Source organism: Lampetra fluviatilis, chromosome 28 (assembly GCF_964198595.1).
Source record: "Lampetra fluviatilis chromosome 28, kcLamFluv1.1, whole genome shotgun sequence".
Classification (NCBI taxonomy): Eukaryota; Metazoa; Chordata; class Hyperoartia; order Petromyzontiformes; family Petromyzontidae; genus Lampetra; species Lampetra fluviatilis.
In genome coordinates this window covers 1,766,337-1,787,328 of record NC_136302.1, presented here as the reverse complement: position 1 = coordinate 1,787,328, position 20,992 = coordinate 1,766,337, and the positions used below count along the sequence as shown (strand labels likewise).

The following is a 20,992-nucleotide window of genomic DNA, read 5'->3' as shown; positions in this document are numbered from 1 at the left end:
GTCGAGCGTCACGGGCAGCTGGCGGGCGACCGGCAACCAGGGCTGGCGTGACGGTTACGCCCCAACAACCTCGTTGCGAGAACGGTCACGGGGAGACGGAAGGCTGAACGCGTTCATTTGGAGGAATTCTCATGCTCTTTGGGGCCCAACTCAGCGATAGCTATATTCTTGGTTCTTCCGAAAGCTTTAAATCAAAATCTTCCAGTAAAGTCATGTAGAAGAAAAATAATAAAAAGAAAACATAATAAAATACAATTCTCACGACGTTTCGGCCACAACGCAAGCAGCCGTCCTCAGGTGACTTTACCGAAAGAACCAAGAATATGAATCCCTGCAGTCACGAAAGCTTTAAATCAGCGATAGCTGTGAAGTTATCTGGGCCGGTCGCACTGTAGCCCAAAGTACAGGATGAGGTTGCCAACTCACTGCCTTTAAAACCCTCCATGGACACCCTGCATCCCCACCTACCCCTCTCGTCTCACAATACTCCCCTCTACGCACTCCCCTACCTCTCCACTCTCATCTCACTCCGCTCACTTACAGGCACTCTCCACTCCACACATACCCTTTAATTCTCAGATCTGAAGGCTTTCTGTCGAAGGCCCCAATCAAACTCTGCTGGATGGGAGGTCGCTCACTCTCCGCTGCTGCCCCCGTAGTCTAGACCCTCCTTCCTCCAGCCACACGTGCTCTCGACTCCCTGCTCCCGTTCAAGTCCAGGCTCTAGAACTTCCTCTTCTCCTCTGCCGTACATGTTATGCAAGGCCATAATTATCATATATATTGGGGGGGTACACATCCCCCCCAATATTAAAATATGCTTAAAATGTCCCCCCCCCCAATATATTGCTATAAAAATTGCTATGCTATGTAAATAAACACAACAATTTTCTAAACCTTGGCCACAATATCTGGACTTGTCTTCATATAAATCAAAGCATAGATTTCTGTTTATATGATTGTGGTTATGGTTGTACTTTATTAATCCCTAATCTCTGCCATTACATACAATGAAACAAGAAATGGTAAAAAAGTTAAAACAGAACAATGTAATAAAATACACTATTAGACATTGTTGCAAAAAATAAATACCAAGTCCATCCCATGTTATAGTGATTTTTTTATATTTTAGGCAGGAAATTAGTTTTCAAATTTTGATATTTTTCTGGGTTGGGACCCCCAAACACCCTGGACAATTTGGTCCCCCCCCCAATGTTGACTCCATGGCTACGGCCTTGATGTTATGTAATTCGTTTATTGTTAAATTTGAATCACAGTTCCTATGATCACTGTCACATTGTTTTTATAGCTTTCTTTTGGTGATTTTGAAAAGTTTTGGTTTCGCCATATTTGTTTGTTGTAGTACAGAGTTAGACTGATAACTTTAATCTAAATTGTCTTATGGTTGTTATTGTTTGACTTGCATCCCACTGGGATTTTTGCACACAGCGTTGATTTACGGTGCTTTTTTCTGGAAGACTTTGCTGTTTTTTCATGGATTTTTCTGTTGCGCGTAGTCACTTTAAGATGTTCCTTGTTCATGTTTTTCTTTGTTGCGGTTGCACCCGAGTCAAGAGCCACATGGCTCACAGGGCCATAACTAATCAATGAAATTAATGAAATGAAACTGCCTACGACCGGCCCCTTGAGAGGAAATAAACACCCCCACCGTTATTGCTCAGCGTCTTGAGACGCGGTCGCATTTAGACACGATATGCATCGAAATTGCATTGTATTGTAGATCACTTTAGTCAGAGCCATCACATTGGAATGCTCCATATCCATTTCACCAGGCCTATACGCCATCAATAGGGTGAGTCGACACATACACACTGGTTAGTTCACTTGACTACACCCTTCACTGCACAATTCACTCCACACGTCACTGCGCTCTTCACTGCACTCTTCACTGAACGCTTCACTGCGACCTAGCGAGCTGAGTTCAAGTCCCCCGGCTAACATGAGCGGCGAGCGATATTCGAACCAGTCCGACCGACCTGCGGCTAGCGGGCGAGGTGAAGTAGGGTGTGTAGTCGTCAAAAATAACCTCCCGATGAGCAACACGGCACGGAGTGGAGGGGGGGGGGCGGGAGCAGGGCTTAACCCGGCAGCGGACTGACGTAGGGGGCTGCGGATTATTCTCATCGCCTGCGGCCGAGTCGAGCGGAGAAAATTATTATTTTTGCTCCGGATGTTGCCCGCCGCGCATGGCGGTGTGCAGAGTCGTGAGTAGAGGAGGAGAGAAAAGTTTTCCTAGAGGAAGGGGAGAGGCACTGCACGGCGCTCTCTCTGCGGCACGGCAAACAATGGCACCCGCAGGCACGAGACCGCCCCAACAATGCCTCATTTGCTGGGAAAATCCTCCTGCCATTATGTGAGCGGAAGTGGCTGTGGTTAATGCCACAGACCAAAGACGCACCACGACGACAAAGACGCCCCGCGTCACCTTGAAAACAGACTGTTGGGAGCGGGGGTGGGTGGCCAGCAAACCACGCCCGGCTGCCTTTGTCTCCCTAGTGGCAATGTTTTTACACATAGCACCAGGTACTCAATTGAGGCTGAGTCGACGTAGGGGAGACCCAGGACCGGTTGAGATAATTGTCACCGGGTCGCCGGGTTCGTAGAGCAACGCGCTAACCGCGACACCGCCGCTCCCAACTACCCAAGACGCGCACCCACACACGGCCTAGACACTCGCACACAAGGCCGAGTGTGCGACACGTCGACAATTCCCCTGCATGGGTCATTTGGACTTTCACGGTCACAAGTCATGGCCTGGAACTCTATACGCTTGGGCAGTGCCGGTCGGTGATGGGGCGAAACACGTGACTGGCTCGGATATCGCTCGCCGCTGATGTTTCGTCGCGATCGGTCGGAGTGGGGGGGGGGATCGAACTCGGGTAAGCAGGTTCGTAGCGGAGTGTGCTAACCGCTGCCCCACCGCTCGGCCACGTGGTCACCGAACCGCCTCGCCGAATGTTTTGCGAGTTAAAATTCGGGGTCAGGTTTTTTTTTTCCCCTCAGCCAATCACCCTCCCCAGCGTTGATAAATAGAGTCACACTTACCACGGTTTTTATTTTTAAACAACAGACGTCATCCAATGTCGACACTTGTCTCCACAATAGCAATGTGGAAATTCGACATAAAAAACCCCTAGAATGTATTTTAACGTGAATAATTCCCGTGAGACGGACATCTCATTTGCAAGAGTGTCCAGTGACTAAGAGCTGCTAAAGGGGATGCACACTGCCCACACTGCTCACATTCACCTCGAGATTGCAAACTCGTTTCTTGAGAACTGCTCTCTGTGTCCGTAGTTTGTTGTGCTTCACCCGGTAACCTCCAATTAGCATGGCTGGCTACGTACGGCGTGAAAGAAGTTCAACGTGCGTACATGATTCGGTGATGATGGCGATGATGGTGTTGACGGTGATGATGGTGGTGACAGTGGTGATGTTGAGGAGGAACCTGCATGATAAGGAAGTGGTTGATGTTGACGTTGACGATGGTGATGGTGGCGATGGTGGTGATGTTGAGGAGGAACCTGCATGATAAGGAAGTGGTTGATGTTGATGATGGTTGTGATGTTGACGATGAGGCCGTCTGGAACGCTCTTCCTTCCTATATTAGGTAGCCACTAGGAGCTGTGCACTTTTAAATCATCTCGATTGAAAACTCGTTTCTTGAGAGCTGCTCCCCTTTGTGTCCGTAGTTTATTGTCCTTCACCCCTCACCTCCAATTAGCACGGCTGGCTACGTACGGTGCGAGAAAAGTCGAACACACATACACACGTGGTCGAATTCACACCTCGTCATAACTACAGAGTAATAGAGAAACAAGTCTGCAATCGGCAGAGACCTTCCTGTATAAAAGAAAGGATGACATCCAAGCACACAAGCCAGTGTGTCTCCGCTCAAAGAAGCAAGGGCTGAACCTTGTGGTGGAAACTCGACATTACAATGGCAGGGCCAGAACCTACAAAAGCGGATATCAGCCCCGGACGACAGGCTGAGTCGATGCCTAATCGGGATTCGAACTCATGAGCTTTTGATTTTGTGTTGAATTCAACTATTGTAAAACATTTTAATGTATTTAATAGATATGGCCCACTGAGCCATATAGCTCTTTTTCGGAAGCGACTGGCTATCACAAATGACAGGACAAGGAAGTGGCTTATCACGTGGAAATTCGTATGCAGTCAAATACTCTAAACGCGTGTTTCTAAGTGTGGAGGGAAAAACCGGAGAATAAATGCACGCGACCACGGGGGGAGAGACACACCGCAAACTTCAAATATACAGCAGCAGCAGGCGTCGAGGTCGGGATCGCACCCACGACCTCCTGGACACCAACGAGGTGGTTAACATCTCCTAGCCCATGCAAATCATGCTGTGACCGCATCTCCACCCGCGTCTGGCGATGTGGGGGAAGTGAGGCGGTTGCCGTGGCCGCAAGAGGGGGAAGCCAGACGCAGACCTCGGCCCAGAGAATATCCCTCTAGGCCACTCGAGCGAAGGAGGGGGGGGGCCCATCGCTTTCTACAGATGCCTGTGAAAACATCTGCAAACGATCTTCGTCTGGACCCTTGCCCAAGGCATCCACGGATGATGAAAATCACAACGCACACAGCGGCATAACTCTCCACCGAGCGCAGATTTAAACAAGTTTAAGCGCAGACGTAAGAACAAATGCAATATCTGTACAGTCCTGCAATAGTTGCTGCATCTGCACTATTCCGTAGGGTTAGAAAAACATCGCTCGCACAGTCAGTGTCAAGGAATGCGTGGGCGCCTGTTGAGATTCATTGCCTCTCTTCCCGAGGGGGCCTTGAGATCATTGTTTACGCAAGGACAGATATATTGATGAATGATGTTTTGTTAAACTAATGCAAAAATTTGAGTCAATTGCAAAGTTCGGTTGATTCCACGTGACGCAGCTCTCGGCACGCATTGCTGTGCTCTTGCCTATGATGCCACAGGGTCTTGAGCATCCGCTTGATAGAAGGCAGATGATATTACAAGGTGGGTGATGTAATTTGGCTCATATAGTCTGCAGTGCTGTACTGGTGCTGTTTGCGAGCACCTATTAAGGCTGGTATGGTGTGGCCAGCATCACAAAGACAAAGATACCCCGTATAGCCTGTAACAGACTGTTGGGGCAAAGGCTGTTAGCGAGCACCTCTGTAAGCCGGCACGGCACACGAGGGGGTGGGTGGCCAGCACCACGCCCGGCCGCCTTTGTCTCCCTAGCGGAGATGATGTTTACACACTGCACCACTGCACCAGGTACTCATTTGAGGCTGAATCGACCTAGGGGAAGCCCAGGGCCCGTTCAGATAATCGTCATTGGTGTTGGCCGTGTGCTGGAATCGAACTGGGGTTGCCGGGTTCGTAGCGTACCACCCCAACCGCGTGCTGACCGCTACACTACCGCTCCCCAGCAGCACACACTCACACACCGGCTGTCTTCGTTTCCCCAGAGCCGATGTTAGCACACGGTGTCCAATGTACATTTAAATGTCACATTTGTATAATGTTGTGTTTATGTCAGCTGGGTTGTTACGCATCCATGTGACACAATGCAGCTGTGATGCGGACCATGAATCAGCGCCGTGGTTATAGTCTTGCACCAATATATTAGTCCACACAAAGCTAAAGTACATTCCTACAGCATAAGAAACCAGAGCAGTGACTATCAGATTACTCTCCGCTACTGACAACAACAATGACGATAATACGTTGAAGTAATTATTTTAGACAGACACCTGGAAGCAGTTTAGGTTGTCATTAACATGCCTCATTTGCGAATGGTGACGGATGTGGGTGAGTGGCGAGATGTTAACTACCTCACCTGGTACGCAGGAGGTCGTGGGTTCGATCCCGACCCTGACGCCTGCTCTATATTCGGAGTTTGCGTGTCTCTCTCCCCGTGGTCGCGTAGATAATAATTCTCCGGGTCCTCCGGTTTCTCCCCTCCACATTTAGAATCAACATCACGCGTTTAGAGTATTTGGCCGCTGCTATAAATGTACACACGATGATAGGCCACCTCGTTGGGCAATCATTTGTGATAGGTGGCTTCTGAAAAAAAGATCTACAAAGATCAGCGATGCCTTACCTGGTTAAATACAAATAAAATCGTGGTTTATAGTTTTGGGATTGACTTCATGGTGTTTCCTCAAGCAATGACAACGGCGACACAGAGGGAGCGAGTTATTTCCTGGCGAGATTTAATTCCTTGCGTTCGCCCCAAATTCCCGCCGTGGCTCCGACCGACGTCTCCACTCGAGGGGGAGGAGGAGGAGGAGGACGAGGAGGAGGGACCCTTCCACAAAGTGTGTGTGGCGACCGTGGCCCAGCGGTGGCGCCCCCCCCCCCGGCCTGCCGCAGAGCTCCGCGGTTTAAACCCGCCGGCCGCTCCTGGTTAATACTGCCGTGCGCCTACGAGGACGCCGCGCGTACATCGCCGGAACAGAGACTGATGACGTACACACGTACGTCACCCGGAATGAGAAAGGGTTAATTCGCAGAAATCCTCCTCAAGGAATTACAACCTGAATATGTGGACGTGTGCCGAGGCGTACAAGTCCAACACGGACACCGACTCGTGGGAAACGTATTCTTTGGTTCTTTTGGTAAAGTCGCGTAGATAGAAAAATAATACAAAATAAAGCGAATAAAAAAAACACTAATGTAGACTGTAGCCTGGTTCTTAATCGGAGTGAGTGTACTGGCAATATATGTGGACTGTAGCCTGGTTATTAAGTCGTGGGAAGTTATTGCTCAGCTTCGTCCCAGCTGGAGGAGGTCGCAGGGTTTGATCCCGACCCTGACGCCTGCTGCTGTATATTTGGAGTTTTCGTGTCTCTCTCCCCGTGGTCGTGTGGATTTTTCTCCGGGTCCTCTAGTTTTCCCCTCCACATGTAGAATCAACATCGCGCGTTCAGAGTAGTTGGCTGCTGCTGCTGCACATTGCCACGTGGTAAGCCTCCACTTCGCTGAGCTATCACTTGTGGCCAGGTCGCCTCTGAAAAGGAGCTGTGTAGCTCAGCGGGGCCTCACCTGGTAAACAAATTACTAAATAGCAACAAGAGTCTCGTGGAAATCATCTCAGCGCGTAGTTTCTAATACTTGGTCGCGAAGTCCAACAGTCATCCACCGTCCGATTTACAAATGCGTTTGGGGGGGCGGGGGGCAGTGGGGGACAGTGGTGGGCAGGGGGGAGCGGTGCCATGGGGTCGTGTAGCTGACATCGCTTAGATGCGAAAGAAGCGTGATGGCTCTCGCCGTCCTTTCATCAGCAACTCCGCAACTCGTGACAGCGGATATGAATTGTGTGCCAGGGCAGTGGCTGTGACGTTCGCGCGACGGTAACGACGGAGGCGGCGAGTTTGTTGACTTAGCAAGCAGCAGCAGCAGTGCCAGGTGTGGTCCCCCCCCCCCAGCGAGTTAATTGGAGGGAAGTTGCTCCCTGCGATTCGCTTGACACGAGAATGCAACAGCCAGGCCACACCGCGCCTGCTCTGGTCCAACCTGTTGCGCGATAACCGGCGAACTCGAAATGGGTTTTTACTTCTGACGACTCAATATGTAGGCAGAGTAGACACAAGGCAGAGTAGACACAAGGCAGTGTAGACACAAGATGTAGACACAAGGCAGAGTAGACACAAGACGTAGACACACGATGTAGACACAAGATGTAGACACAGGATGTAGACACAAGATGTAGACACAAGGCAGAGTAGACACAAGGCAGAGTAGACACAAGGCAGAGTAGACACAAGATGTAGACACAAGATGTAGACACAAGGCAGAGTAGACACAAGATGTAGACACAAGATGTAGACACAAGATGTAGACACAAGGCAGAGTACTCTTAGGTTTTTTCGGTAAAGTCAAGTAGGTAAAAAATAATAAAAGCAAAATAATAATACATTAAAATAAATCAATTAAATCACGACGTTTCGGAGGCAACACAAGCTTCCTTCATCAGGTGTAAAAAAGGCATAGCAAAATAACTGTAGCGAGAGTTATTTGTGGTGTGATTTAATTGATTTATTTTCATTTATTATTATTATTTTTCCTTTTTCTTATTTACCTACGTGACTTTACCGAAAAAACCTAAGAGTTTGAATCCTTGCAGTCACGAAAGCTTCACATCTAAAACAAGACAGAGTAGACGACGAGAGAAGTCCATCGTCGCGCTGCGCGTACAGAATGATCCGGAGAGTCAAAATCATCTTCATCGATGAGCTGTAGCCCTGTGAGCCACGCGGCTCTTGACTCGGGTGCAACCGCAACCAAACTAAAACATGAACAAGAAACATCTGAAAGTCGAGTTGAGCTCTCGTCCTCTTTGTCCGTGACGTAACGAAGTCTCCCCCCCTCGTGCACGACGTTGCGGACACTGCAGATGAACTCGATGATCTCCTCCCGTGCTCATATCTCGTGACCGGCGCGGGTTCTGCACCACGCGTTGCCCGGTCCTCGGCAGTCTGAGTACCGACATTATTTTTTGTTCCTGGGCAGTAAGTGCCTGAAAGGGTGTCGCGCGCGATGACGCCATCGCCGCAGTGGCCGGCGAGACTTGCACATCCTTGTAAGGCTGGCTTTTTTTATTGGCAAGTTTCGCGCACCCTTTAAAACAAATTTAATTAATGTCCCCAGTTTTGTTGGATGAGGTAAGTCCTTAATGACGACATTATATATATAAATAATATTGACTCATCTCCATGAGAGTTACAGCCCACGACGTAATGTGCCAACCACTATCCGCTACTCCACCAAGAACTCCGTAAAGCAGTTTGTAAATCAAGTCAATATTTATGGAGAGCGTCTCCACAACTGACATCATCACATTTGAGTTTTCTCGTGTGTGTGCGTTATTTCCATTCTCCATTCTCTCTCGTGGCGTCTTGAATCTCCCTCCCAGGGTCTCTCTCGTACGAGAACGGTCGAGTGCATCTCCCGGTCACAGAGCTACGCTTCATTAAAAACGATCCCCCGCCAGGGTTCCCCCTTCTCTCTTCGTTCCGTGTTGAACGCTTCCCATCGATTCCCCGTGACGCAGGCGGGGATCGTTAAGAGCGCGCGTGGCGTGTTGGTTCAAGGCCAGGAACAACATTTGACGATGCTGAACAAATTTGCCCTGCGACTAATGCACATCTCACGGCGACAGATCTAATGAGCGGACGGCGGTCGCTAGCAGCGCAAACACGCGCCGAGACGTCGCCCGCGCCTCCGTTTCACCCGAGGGACGGACGCACGCACGGCCCGGAGTCAAAGTCAAGTCGCCTCTTGCTCGGCGCGGCACAACGACAAATAATAAACTCCACGTTCTCCTGGCAAGGCCCGGTCTATCCATGCAGCGACCACTGACGACGGCTGCCCCACAGCGTGGCACTGACATCTGCCCGTTAAAAAAGGGTCTTCGTTTTTTATCAGCCCCCCCCACTTAATCACGTTATTGACATTACAAGGCTAATGGGATGACGGACTCACGATATGAATGTGCAATGTTCTGATTGCGGGTTGGGTTCTGTAAGCACAGGGCCACCGTGCTCTATCAGCCATGGGAACACGAGGCCAGATTCCAGGGTCAGAGACCCGGGTTGCCACTAACCCATTCCCGTTCCGTCTGCAAGTGGGAGGGTGGTGGGTATCCCGTTCCGTCTGCAAGTGGGAGGGTGGTGGGTATCCCGTTCACCGCCGAATCTCGGAACGGCGCAAGCGGTTCAGCATTGATTTTATTGAGAGAGGCGTAGCAGCGCCGCTGTCGTGAAAGACATCGTTACTCACCGCAGAAATCCAGCGACACGGGCGCGCTCTGCGATAGCCGGCGCCAAACTGTGCCACGCGCCCTCCTGCATGGCCTTGCTCGAGCCTCGGCATGTCTTCTAACCTGAAGACGTACTGATTAAGTTATTTTATTCTTAATTCCAATTCCATTCCGATGACGTGCAAGGAATGTCATCGGAATGAGAAAAGGGTTAAACCCTTTCTGTGGGCCAGAGCCGAAATTGGCACCACCTCAGGTCCCAAGACTTAGCTGTGTCGATGCATTTACGCGGTTAACATGAGCCAATTATTTGACCGCTCATTCATTTAAAATGCATAGCACGTACAGTAACCCAAAGTTATCGGTCGCATCGAAAAATTCGAACCGCGCACGTGATGCCCCCACGGGTGGCATCGACACGTGAGCTTATGGGTCTGGGTTCATGGACTCTAAGTTCTTATCCCTGTTAGTGGGCCACTTGGCCTGTTATCTCCTGATGTATAAACTGGCCCCTGCCGCAGAGACGTCGACACACTTGACCTCTGGCTCAGGACCACCGATGTAGATGAGCTATGTAAACTAAACTACATTTAATTTTATTTTAGCAGGTGACCTATGCAGCCCACTGAGCTATGCAGCTCTTTTTCAGAAACGAACTGACCATAAATGGTAGCTCAGCGTAGTGGCTCATCACGGTATGGAAATTTATAGCAGCAGGCCAAAAAGTGGAAACGCACGCTACTAAATAAATAAATTAAGTGCACCGTCACCAAGTGTGATTCAGAAACCGAGTGAGTCACGCCCCTTAAACAACCTCGCGAAAAACAATGAACGCAGGAGGATGTCACGTGCGCTAGGTGATGAATCAGCGACCAGAAGGGGAAGAGAAAGCAGAGCCCTGCAGCGAATGGAGAATCGGATTCGCGATCAACGTGCGTACGTTGGACTTCCTTCACAGCGTACGTAGCCAACCGTGCTCATCGAAGGGTGCGAAGAAGAGAGGTCTCTTCATCAAGACAGACTCGGGGGCTCAAGGGCGTTCTGCTGGCCACGCGCCACGGCCTTCGCTCGTCCACCTCAGCGGTTTTCAGAACGTGCTCACCGCGATCGCCGCTGGTTCGTGACGATGCTCCAGGTGGTGCGTGGTGGCTGTGATGCAGACGCAGGCTGATCAGGACAATGACGACAGCGCTTATTATACCCGTTTTTGTTTCGGACATTAATTCATATTTTTTACTCGTGATTTTAAATAAAACAATTATGTTGGGGTGAACTAACCCTGATCAAAGTACCCTAACCCTAAGGTCTAAATGCCATTCCCCTCACCCCTAAAAACAACTAAACTAAAAGCTGCGTAAAAAATATAATTGAATCGTTGAGGGTTACTGGTATTTAGAGAGAGTGAATGCGTTTTGTCACCAGGGGTCGTGGGGGTGAGCGTTGGGTCGTCCTTGGACCAAACAAGTTTGAGAAACGCCGCTCTGTCAGGGAGTCCATGGAACCGGTCCAGAGAATGCTCGCGATCCTCTCTTCTTGCCGTACGGCTGCTGATGTAAATCCACAGCAGACAGCCAAACAATTTCACATTCCAGGTGGAGTAGTCGTGTATCACCATCACCTCCTTCGTATTTGTGGATCGGGGCATTGCGTCGGTTTACGTTGTCATGGGTCTTGTTGCGGATGACCACAGTCGCAGGCTCCAGAGTTTGTGTTTTTTAACGTCACCACGTTCTTGCTGCCGCCGTGCCCACTGAGGCCGCATGCCAGAAGGAATCCATGACCGGCGCAGCCTTTGTGGGCTTGTCGTTGGCCTTACGGCACAGTCTGGAATAAGGGCTTCATGTTGAAGCTCGCAATGGCCATTCCACGCCTCGAAAAACAAATTGCTTGCGGTTAATCAACGCTGCTGATATTGTGCGCTCCCAGAACGCCATACGGCTCATGGGATGTGTAAAAAGGTTTGTTTATGTGGAGACTCATGTTTTCCGGGAGGACTGTTGTGTGTGCGTATGTTGGACTTCTTTTGCACCGTACGTAGCCAACCGTGCTAATCAGAGGTGCGGGTAAGCAGCGGGCATTGGGGCGCCGCGGTGGCGAGATGTTCAAATCCCTCGCCTGGCATGCCGGGGGTTCCATTCCAACCTATATGAATGAATGCTCATTCATTCTCTCATTTGCCTAAAGATTTGGACTGGAGGCCTTGGTTGCTCAATCGGAAGGCACGGGGGAGGGGTGGAGGAGGAGTGGGGGGAGGAGTGGGGGGAGGGGTGGGGGGAGGCAGGGGGAGAGTCCACGGAAAGAGCTCGAGGGCAGAAAGGGAGCGAAGTGGCAGTAACTGCACTGGGATCTCATTAATAGCAGGTGGATTGTGAACCGGTGAATCACAATGGGTTACTCATGCAAATGGTGTCACAGGGGTCTTTAACTTCCACTTTGCGCAAGACTGTGCCTTGGTTATTCACAATAGCACTGTAGTCGTAATAACACTCTGGCACAGTATTGCTGCTCTCGCAGGAGCAGTGCATAATGTCAGGTTTATGTGCGTAATATATCTGTATAAAATTTCCCAAGTGCCGTGCGTATATCATGCTCTGCATCTCCCCAACGGTGCGTCGGAGATACAACAAAAATTAAGATTTTTTTTTTAATATTCCTAGAATATTGACATTTCTAGAAAATTGACATTCCTAGAAAATTGAAACACACCTTGAACTGCATTTCTCGAACCGGACTCAGAGGCGAAAGGACAAAGAATGCTCGTTCCAAGGGTAGACGTGTCACTTTCTGACTCCACAATGCAGTTTACTGCAAAGGGGCGCGCCACTGCCCAATCCGTGCGGCGCTTGCCGTGACCGTCGCAAAAGGCGCAGAGTCAGAACATTCACGAACGCCGGGGTTTGCGCTCTACCCCAAAGCCGTCTTCACACACGGTCACCGGAACGTCGCGGCATTCTCCAGAGTTGGAAGACCGCAGGATGTCGACGTCGGCAGGTGCGGAGTCGTCGAGGAGCTATTCACCTCTCGTCATTGTCTCTCCACAAATCCTTCCCGACCGCTTCGAAGCACGTGCAGCTACGTAGACACGACTACTCTGGAGACATTTGCAGGGGGGTTCATCGTGTGACAATCCATATCGCTTGCGCTTTACTTCGGCTGCATCCCGTGCAAACGCCTGGGCAGCGCTCGTGAACAAACACCCCATTCGAGACCCAAACGTCGCACCTCCTGGCTTCGACATTCCTTCTCGTTGAATGTGTTCATATATATCTACAGATCATCCAAACGTGACTGCGTCTCATGGCGCTACGACAATAGCAGGGACGCGTGCGCTACGGGTGACCATCGCCTCTCGTCTCACGAAAGGGTCTGCAGGTTTCGCAATGCGAGATTTATAGCCAGTTTGTCAACAGCAGTATCAGCAGCAGCTGATCTATCTGTGGCTATACGAAGGCCCCATCTCTTCAACACCACAGTCCTGCCTTAACCTTCAACAACGCGAATTGAACCCCCAATGAAGCATGAAGAGCTGAATGGAGTTAGAAAGAACTCACAAACAAACACCACCTTGATATGGAAGACCCAACGCAGTTCCCTGGGGTTTGATCTTCCACAAAGCTGCTCATGGTGCACCCTATACTGCATCACCCACTGCACACACCATGGCAGCAGCAGATGTGGATACCCTGACGATGAACGGATGGACAATTAGAAACTCTCCAGTAGTAGTGGTGACACTGTGGTCATCCAGAACAGAGACCGTACGGTGCATACATCGCAATGACCCCGATCCACGAAATACGAAGGAGACATCGTCACAGCGACACACTCCGCTGCTCCTCACGCGGTTGTCTGGCTTGACCACCTGAATGTGAAAGTGAAGCCGTTGCTCTAGCATCTACATCAGCTAGCCGTACGGAAGAAGAAGACAAAGGCGGTCCTGCGATGCAACAATCCGTCTAGCTTCACGGTGGTGTACCCTCAAGACACGTTCCTGAGGTTGTGTATGAGTCTACATTTTATCTGAATGCTACGTGGTGTCCGAACCTGCTGTAGGCCTCCCCTTGTTCAACTGAAGCCTCAAATGAACACCTCTCTTGCTCTGTTAACGTCAGCGATGTGAAGGCAGAGGCAGCTGGGCGTTGCGCTGGCCACACCACCCCGTCGTGTGCAGTGACAGCCTTCATAGGCGCCAGCCAAAACCAGCCTGTGTAGCCTACACGGAAGATGTCTCTTTTGTACGCGTGTCCTATTGCATTGTTTTGTGAGTGTGTGTATGCACACAGGAGTGCATAATATTTCCACATCGTTGCACCGCAGTGTTATGTAACTGAGTGCCTATCCTCGGCAGCCCACGCACCCGGCCTGCTCACGCACGAAGCCATCGCTACGCTAATTGCGTTACAGTTCCCTTTTAATTGACAGCGCACGAGCGAGCGCCTGATATTTTTAGGCATATCATAACGCGAGCTCCATCGAGCGCCGTTTCTAACATAATCAGCCGCAGGGTTCCTCACCCGCGCTATCGAACGCACGTTCCGTTGGCCCACGTATACTCTGGGCCTGGACAGGTCGGGACTCTGAAAGCCTGGGGAGGAGCAGATTGTTGTGCCCCGCAGAAATGAGGACGACGAGACCAATCTCAGGGCAAGGCCGGACTGGAGCAGAAAGGAAGAGGCGAGCCAGATGGCGAGAGTGGAGGTGCCCATCTCAGACAAGCGGAGAGAAATTCAACTCTGATTGGCTGAGGAGATGCCGGTTAGGGTTAGGGGTGAGTGGAACCCATCTCAGACTGGGATTGACTGGGGAAGGACGCGTCGTGACGAGAGAGGAAAACCACATCGGGACGAGAAAGGCGACGGACGTGGAAGCGCCAGGTTGGAGAACCGAGAGGCAGGCTTCGAGAAGGCTTCAAGTCGCCGTTTATTTAGGTCATGAACGAGGTGGTTTCACAGCCAAGTTCTGAAGGGGACTGTGGAGTGGACGTTGGAGATGGCCCACGAGAGGAATGAGTGGAGGGAGGAGTAGGAGAAAGGCAGCGTGCCAGACATCACCGGCACACAGACCTCCCAGTGACAGACCACATACGCAGACGGATACGTCCCCTTAATACATATCTGTCCCTCCACGTAGAGAATCTAAAGTAAAACTACTTTTACGCATCCCATCGGCCTTGCGGGAAGCACAATTCCAGCAGCGTTTGGTTCCATATAAGCAAAGTCTGGACCGGTTTTTCCATGTTTGTATGTACATACTTTGAACTTCTTTCGCACCGTACCTAGCCAACCGTACCAATTGGAGGTTCGACGTGCAGTGTCTCATTAGCGGAGAGCGGTGTCTTCGATCCCTCTACGTTCGTTACACACGCATCACATGACGCCTGCAAATCGATCGTTGAGGAATCGTAGAAAAGGTGTACGCTATTGTCAAATGCAACTCGGTGAAGCAAACAAAGCTATTAAAATTGTAGTGCCATCACATGCTGTGGGAGTAGTACCGGCCCTAGAGGGGCAAGGTAGCGCTGGATGGCACCTCGCTTTAAGTGCAGTGCCGATCCTACAGGACAGGGTGTGTGGGTGAAGGATGAGGTTATGTGAGGCCATGGCACTCTGGTTGACCCGGGAGGACACGTGTTGACAAAGGGGCCCCAAGAGGGGGTTAGGGGGGGTCACGTGACTGGGACCCAGATCCTTCCCGAGGATTCTGGAAGGTGGACGTGGCCAAGGGCAGAGCCGGCCACGCCGCAGAGAAGATAAGCCGGGTCCCGAGAGGGACCGGGGTTGTTGTTCATCCTGGAAGAAACCTTCGTCTACGATCTCCGTTCAACGAGTCTCAAACACGTGGACCCGGGCCGAAGCTGTTGGTCCCAGTCCATAGTAGCAGTTAAGTAGTAACTAGTGTAGTAACTAGTGTAGTTAGCCTGGTGGTCACCACCTTAGGTTGTTATTCTGTTAAGGGGAAGTTACCCCATGTGTTGGAACTGAATAAATGTGTTGCGTCCAAGTCTACAACTCAGTTGAACCCATTACAAAATTAAACGCAAAATATATAGATCAGAAGCAATACGAATTGAGATGGTAAAACAATAAAAAAAAAAATATTAAAGCAAATAAATCCGAGACTGAGCCACGGCGAACATTGATGGTGAATATTTTACCCAATGCTGGGTTTCTCCATCCCTTTAAATCAATCGGCACTAACCAGCATGGTGAAGTATGGTCAAACAACCCCCACGACCGATAGCGTTCAGTCAGAGCCTCCGCACTCAAAACGACCAATCGGCCAGCGTTCACCTCCCATGTCGGCCCCTCAACCCGAGACGACGCGGAATCGGGGAGGCTTTCATCCAGCAGCGGGTTGAGCAAAGAGCTGTAAATTATCACGATAAATTATATCTGTTTACACATTTGCCTGCACATCCAGTGAACAAAGAAACCGGTTGTCTTGCAAGGGGGCTCTCACCTTAGCTTCAGGAGTAAGTCATTTCGATGACTGAGTTTTCCCGTTAAATCCCCCCCCCCGCGTCCATTGTTCCATTCTTGCATGCGTCATTAACCACCAATCCCTCCTGCACCCCCACCCCGTTCCACCTCTCCAACCCTATAGTACCGCCCTGTACCAGGGAACCCAACAGAGGCTCCGACTTAAAGTAAAAAAAAAAGACCCCCACCTCGCTCCTTTATTATTTCCGGTCCAGACGCCCCTGGCCTGAGTTGCCCATTTGGGAGCCCGTGCCAAGCCACACTGGTAACAGGTGGTGGTTGCAGGGACACGGCGTGCCTCTCCCCCACCCCCCCCCCGTTTCGCGTGGATGGCGGGGGGAAAAGTTTACACGAGCAGAGAAATCCGCTGGCACTCCGTCCGGATGTAATATTAACCGAGAGCGTGACTGCCAGCGTCGAGGTCCGGGCTAAACGACGGTGCCATTTCCACTGTGCCCGCATTTACCGCCCAAGGCCATTAAAGAAAAACGCTGGAAATAAAGCGGAGAGCCAGCGATGTAAATCCAGTGGAACGAAGTGCCTTTTTTTCCAAATATATATTGTTTTAATACGTATAAGGAAATGTTTACGTTCATGCTGCGCTGACAAATAACGGTGGGCGACTATGATCGTGGCAAACCAAAACAGCGTTGCACTTGGCAAACACCGAACCGCGGCTCGGGCGCAGCACGGGAGGATGTACGGCTGTCGTACAACGTCGTTCCATAAGTGGGAAATCAAAGGTTCAACCAATCTGCGACTGTGGTGAAGGCCACTCCATCAAAGCGCATCGCCGACGAGTCTGCGCCGTCCACGCCACACACCCCGGCGGTATCGCTGCAATCCGTACGGCGGCAGTAGACGCCGTACGGATTGGTCGAAGGCCCTTAACATTCAACTTTGACATCGATACAAAACTGTTGCTTACATGCCGTACGGAAGAAGAAGAATACTGCAAATAACAGGGTGATACATCTTACAGTTTAAAGGCAAGGTTTTTTTTTTTACATTTCTCCAGAATAAAATTAAGTGTGTGGGTGACCAAGAGCCAGTGGTGACAACTCTACATTCCTATGGCCGCGGTGCCCATTGGGCAACCACTGCCGATTTTCTACAAAGTGGTACTAACGTTTATTGACCCATTAGGGATGATGAGCTGCCATTCACTATCAAGAGGAGAGTGGGAGAGGGGTGGGAGTGACAGCACCAGGCTACATGCGCTTAGCTTTGTAGGTCGGGCCGGATCAAGGTGTTATGCATTAACAGACCACAGTGACGCACAGAGACAAAGATCCTCCCCCCCATGGCCTGGAGAGACTGCTAGCGAGCAGCACCTCCTGGCACTGCGGCACACGAGGCGGTGGGTGACCAGCACCAAGCCCGGCCGCCTTTGTCGCCTGAGTGGCGACGCTTACCATGCACGTATGATATTAGGCTAAGTCAACCTAGTGGATACCCAGGCCATACATGAGACGCAAACTGCTCTCTGGTAGAACTGCTACGCAGGTTTTTACCGCTGTGCTGCGTGCAGCGCGTCGTTCGGCACGATGTCCGACGCTTCGTCCCCCCGTGGTGGGAGCTTCTAGCGCGAGCGTCCGGCTCGCGTTCTACCCTCGATTACGAGGCGCTGCCCACTGCCGCTGGTGTCTGCTGCTGCTGTACCCAGGGCACGACCACGAAACGTCGGACGTGGTGCCGGCTGGCCGGACGTACGTGCGGTACAACCTTAAGTAAAAAAAACGCGTGAGAGTTACAGCCTCTGGTGCGGTGACCGGCACGTGGGTCGCGGGGCACGTCGACAGCTTTGTCTCAACGTCCCTTCGTATGTGCGGCTGGGACAGACCTCCTCTCCACTGGGGGGGAGGAGGGGGAGGGGAGGGGGGAAGGAGAGAGGGAGGGAAGGGCAACGCGAGCACCTGTAGCCAGCGGGGGCCGAGGATCTGTCGGCGCAGCGGGCGATTCCATCCAGCTGCGGAGAATCACTGACAGCTGATGCGACCCGGAGCTGCACCTGCCGTTGAACACGGAGCGGCAGAACTCAGCATTGGGACACAGGGGGGTTTAAAGGTTACGACCCCACCGCCACTCCGCCTCCCCCTTATCGTGAGCCAAGAGGCCTGACACCAGTGAAACTCCGGCCACACAATGTGTACAGTGCTAGCAAACCTCCAGCCGGGCAAACATCCCCCCCCCCCCCGTGTCGTTATAGCTACTCCGATTTTCATTTTACCACCAGCACCGTCGTCATCATCCATCATCATCATCGTCGTCGTCGACCGTCGTTAACCCACTGCTGGTTGAAGTCCTTCGCAAGTCGTCACCGTCTCTCGCGATCCTGCAATGGAACGATCCATCTTTAGCACCCGCACGTGAGGTTGATTTCACGACTCCATCTCCACGGTGGACAATCTCTCTGGCGTGGCTTCACTCCTTTGGCTGCCACTTGGTTGTTAGTCTTGACCGCGGGCCGTCATCCCATCTTGCAACGCGCCCCACCCAATCCCATTCACTTTACGTACCAGGTAACGTGACGTCCCAAACTTGCGTTCGTTCGCTAATCCACGTGCTCCAATATACTGTCTGTCAGCGTAATTCCAAACGTGTAGCACCTCTCATCCATGCCTGCTACCTTGCTCAGTTTTCAGATTTTTTTCCATTCTACCCCTTGCCAATGTCGTCACCTGCCCGCCTTATTCGTGTCTAAACCACATGAGGCACCATCATTTTTTATCTCCAGCATCTTCAGTAATCTGAATACATTTTGCCTGAAAACAAAAAACTGTCATCAAATGGACGACCGCCCTTGGTTTGTTGTTTTTTTCTGCATCGCGTCTCCATCGAGGGTTTCGTTGGGAGTCCTGGTCTTCTTCCGCGTCGTGGGGAGTCGATCCGCGGCGGTTCTACGTCCGTATCGAGGGTGGCGAGTGACCCACAGCGTCGCTTCGGGGGTAGCCTCACCGTGAACCTCGCTGATTTCGTCAAGGAGCGTAAACCACCGTCACGCAAACTTCGGTCGTCTTCGTGGTAGCGACGGATTTTGGCTGCTGGCCATCGAACAAAGGCGGTGGGGGTCACCGCATCGCACGGCGCTTTTAGATGCGCTTCTGCGGCCATCAGGAACACTCTTTCTTCCGATATCAGGAAGCCACTGGAGCTGCGATGCACTTTTAAAGCATCTACATTGACAAACTAATTTCTTCAAAACTGCTTTTTGTGTTTAGTTTGTTGCCCTTCACCCACACCTCCGATTAGCACGGTTCGCTAAGTATGGTGCAAAAGAAGTTCAACATACACACATTAACATTTGAAACGCTGCTGGTCAATGCTCGAATCGGGCCGTGATGTTATACTGCGTGGGTTGTGGTGTGAGATGTTAGACTCACACAGATATTCATAGACTTACACAGAGACACATCAATTCATATAGAGACCCCTAGACCTGTAGAAAGACTCACAGACACACACAGGGACCTACAGACTCTTACACAGGGACCCAGAGACCCAGGGACCTAAAGAACCATACAGAGACTCACACAGGGACCTCCAGAGTCTCCCCAGGACCTACAGCCTCACACAGGGACCTACAGCCTAACAGTGATATACAACATAGACATATGATCAGTGCGGGCAGTGGTGTTACTGGATGAATCCGATGAGCTATGAAGCTCTTTTCAGCAGACGCTCAGCGGTGGCGGGTCAACATATGACCCTTATGGCGGGACCCCGGGGTCCCATAAGCCCCCGGCTCTCACATAAACTGCGTTGCGACGTCATTTTATGTCTGTTGAAGGCGAACAATATGCCAATCTATTCCTCTCGACGAGCTCGACACGATGCGCTAATCAAAGTTTCGCTTGTTCAGCTCTTCTGCGCATTCGTCCTCGCTGCTGCGCTTGGACACGACGTGACAACAGAATGATCCGCGCCAGGCGGGTCGCGGCGATTAAGAGCGCGGTGGGACGGAGTCGCCAAAAATAAATAAATTAATCGAGATTTTGACTTCATTGGTGATAGCAGGGTCCCGCCATAAGATTAATGTATGCCCCCGCTGGACGTAAATGTTGTGGGTTTGCTCTCCAACAAACCGGTGTGCTGAGCTAGCAGCTAACTGGCACGTTTTACGTGACAAACCTTACTAATTGGCTGTGTCGGGTGGTGGCGGGTTTAACGGCACAACATTTATATTCCCGCCATCTAACCCAACATTTGTTTTGTTATTACGGAGAGTTAAGACCTGTGACCGCTCCGGGGGGCCGATCCGAACGGTCCACGTGCATAAGGGAAGGCCGCGGCTGGCGTGCGACACCGCGCTGGGAGGGAGGGAGTACGAGTGATGATGATTGGTATGATGATGATTGGTATGATGATGATGGGAGGCCAAGGGAGGAAGAGGAGAAGTGGCCCGTTGGGTGGGGGTATACGTGAAGGGTGGGGGATGGAGGGAAGGGAGGGAGGGGAGGGAGGGGGATGGAGGGAGCCGTGACGACGACGACGCCGCCGTGGGCGCTCCCACCTGGGCCACGCGTCCCTCGAGGCGGCAGAGTGGTGGCCGCTGGTGTGGCGCCAGGCGCCAGCAGCACAGCATGAGCTCGTAGAGTGCGCGTGGGCAGGAGGGGGGGCAGGGCAGCCGCTCGCCTCCCCTCTGCAGCCTCTGCAGCACCTGGGGAGGGGGAGGTCGGGGGGGGTCAAGGGTGAGAGGTCAAGGGGGGGTCAAGCGGGAGGAGAGGTCAAGGG

The 20,992-nt window shown here is 51.5% G+C and overlaps 1 protein-coding gene across 1 annotated transcript in view; it reads right to left on the bottom strand.

The window, feature by feature from the left end:
* Nucleotides 1-20,992, bottom strand: part of LOC144942690 (activated CDC42 kinase 1-like) — a 192,014-nt gene that overhangs the window by 49,347 nt on the left and 121,675 nt on the right. Inside the window, exons 6-7 of the mRNA XM_078869517.1 lie at nucleotides 20,772-20,918; nucleotides 18,175-18,269 (exon numbers count right to left, since the gene is read on the bottom strand). Of these exons, the coding sequence (XP_078725643.1) occupies nucleotides 18,175-18,269; nucleotides 20,772-20,918 (242 nt within the window). The remainder of the gene's footprint in view (nucleotides 1-18,174; nucleotides 18,270-20,771; nucleotides 20,919-20,992) is intronic.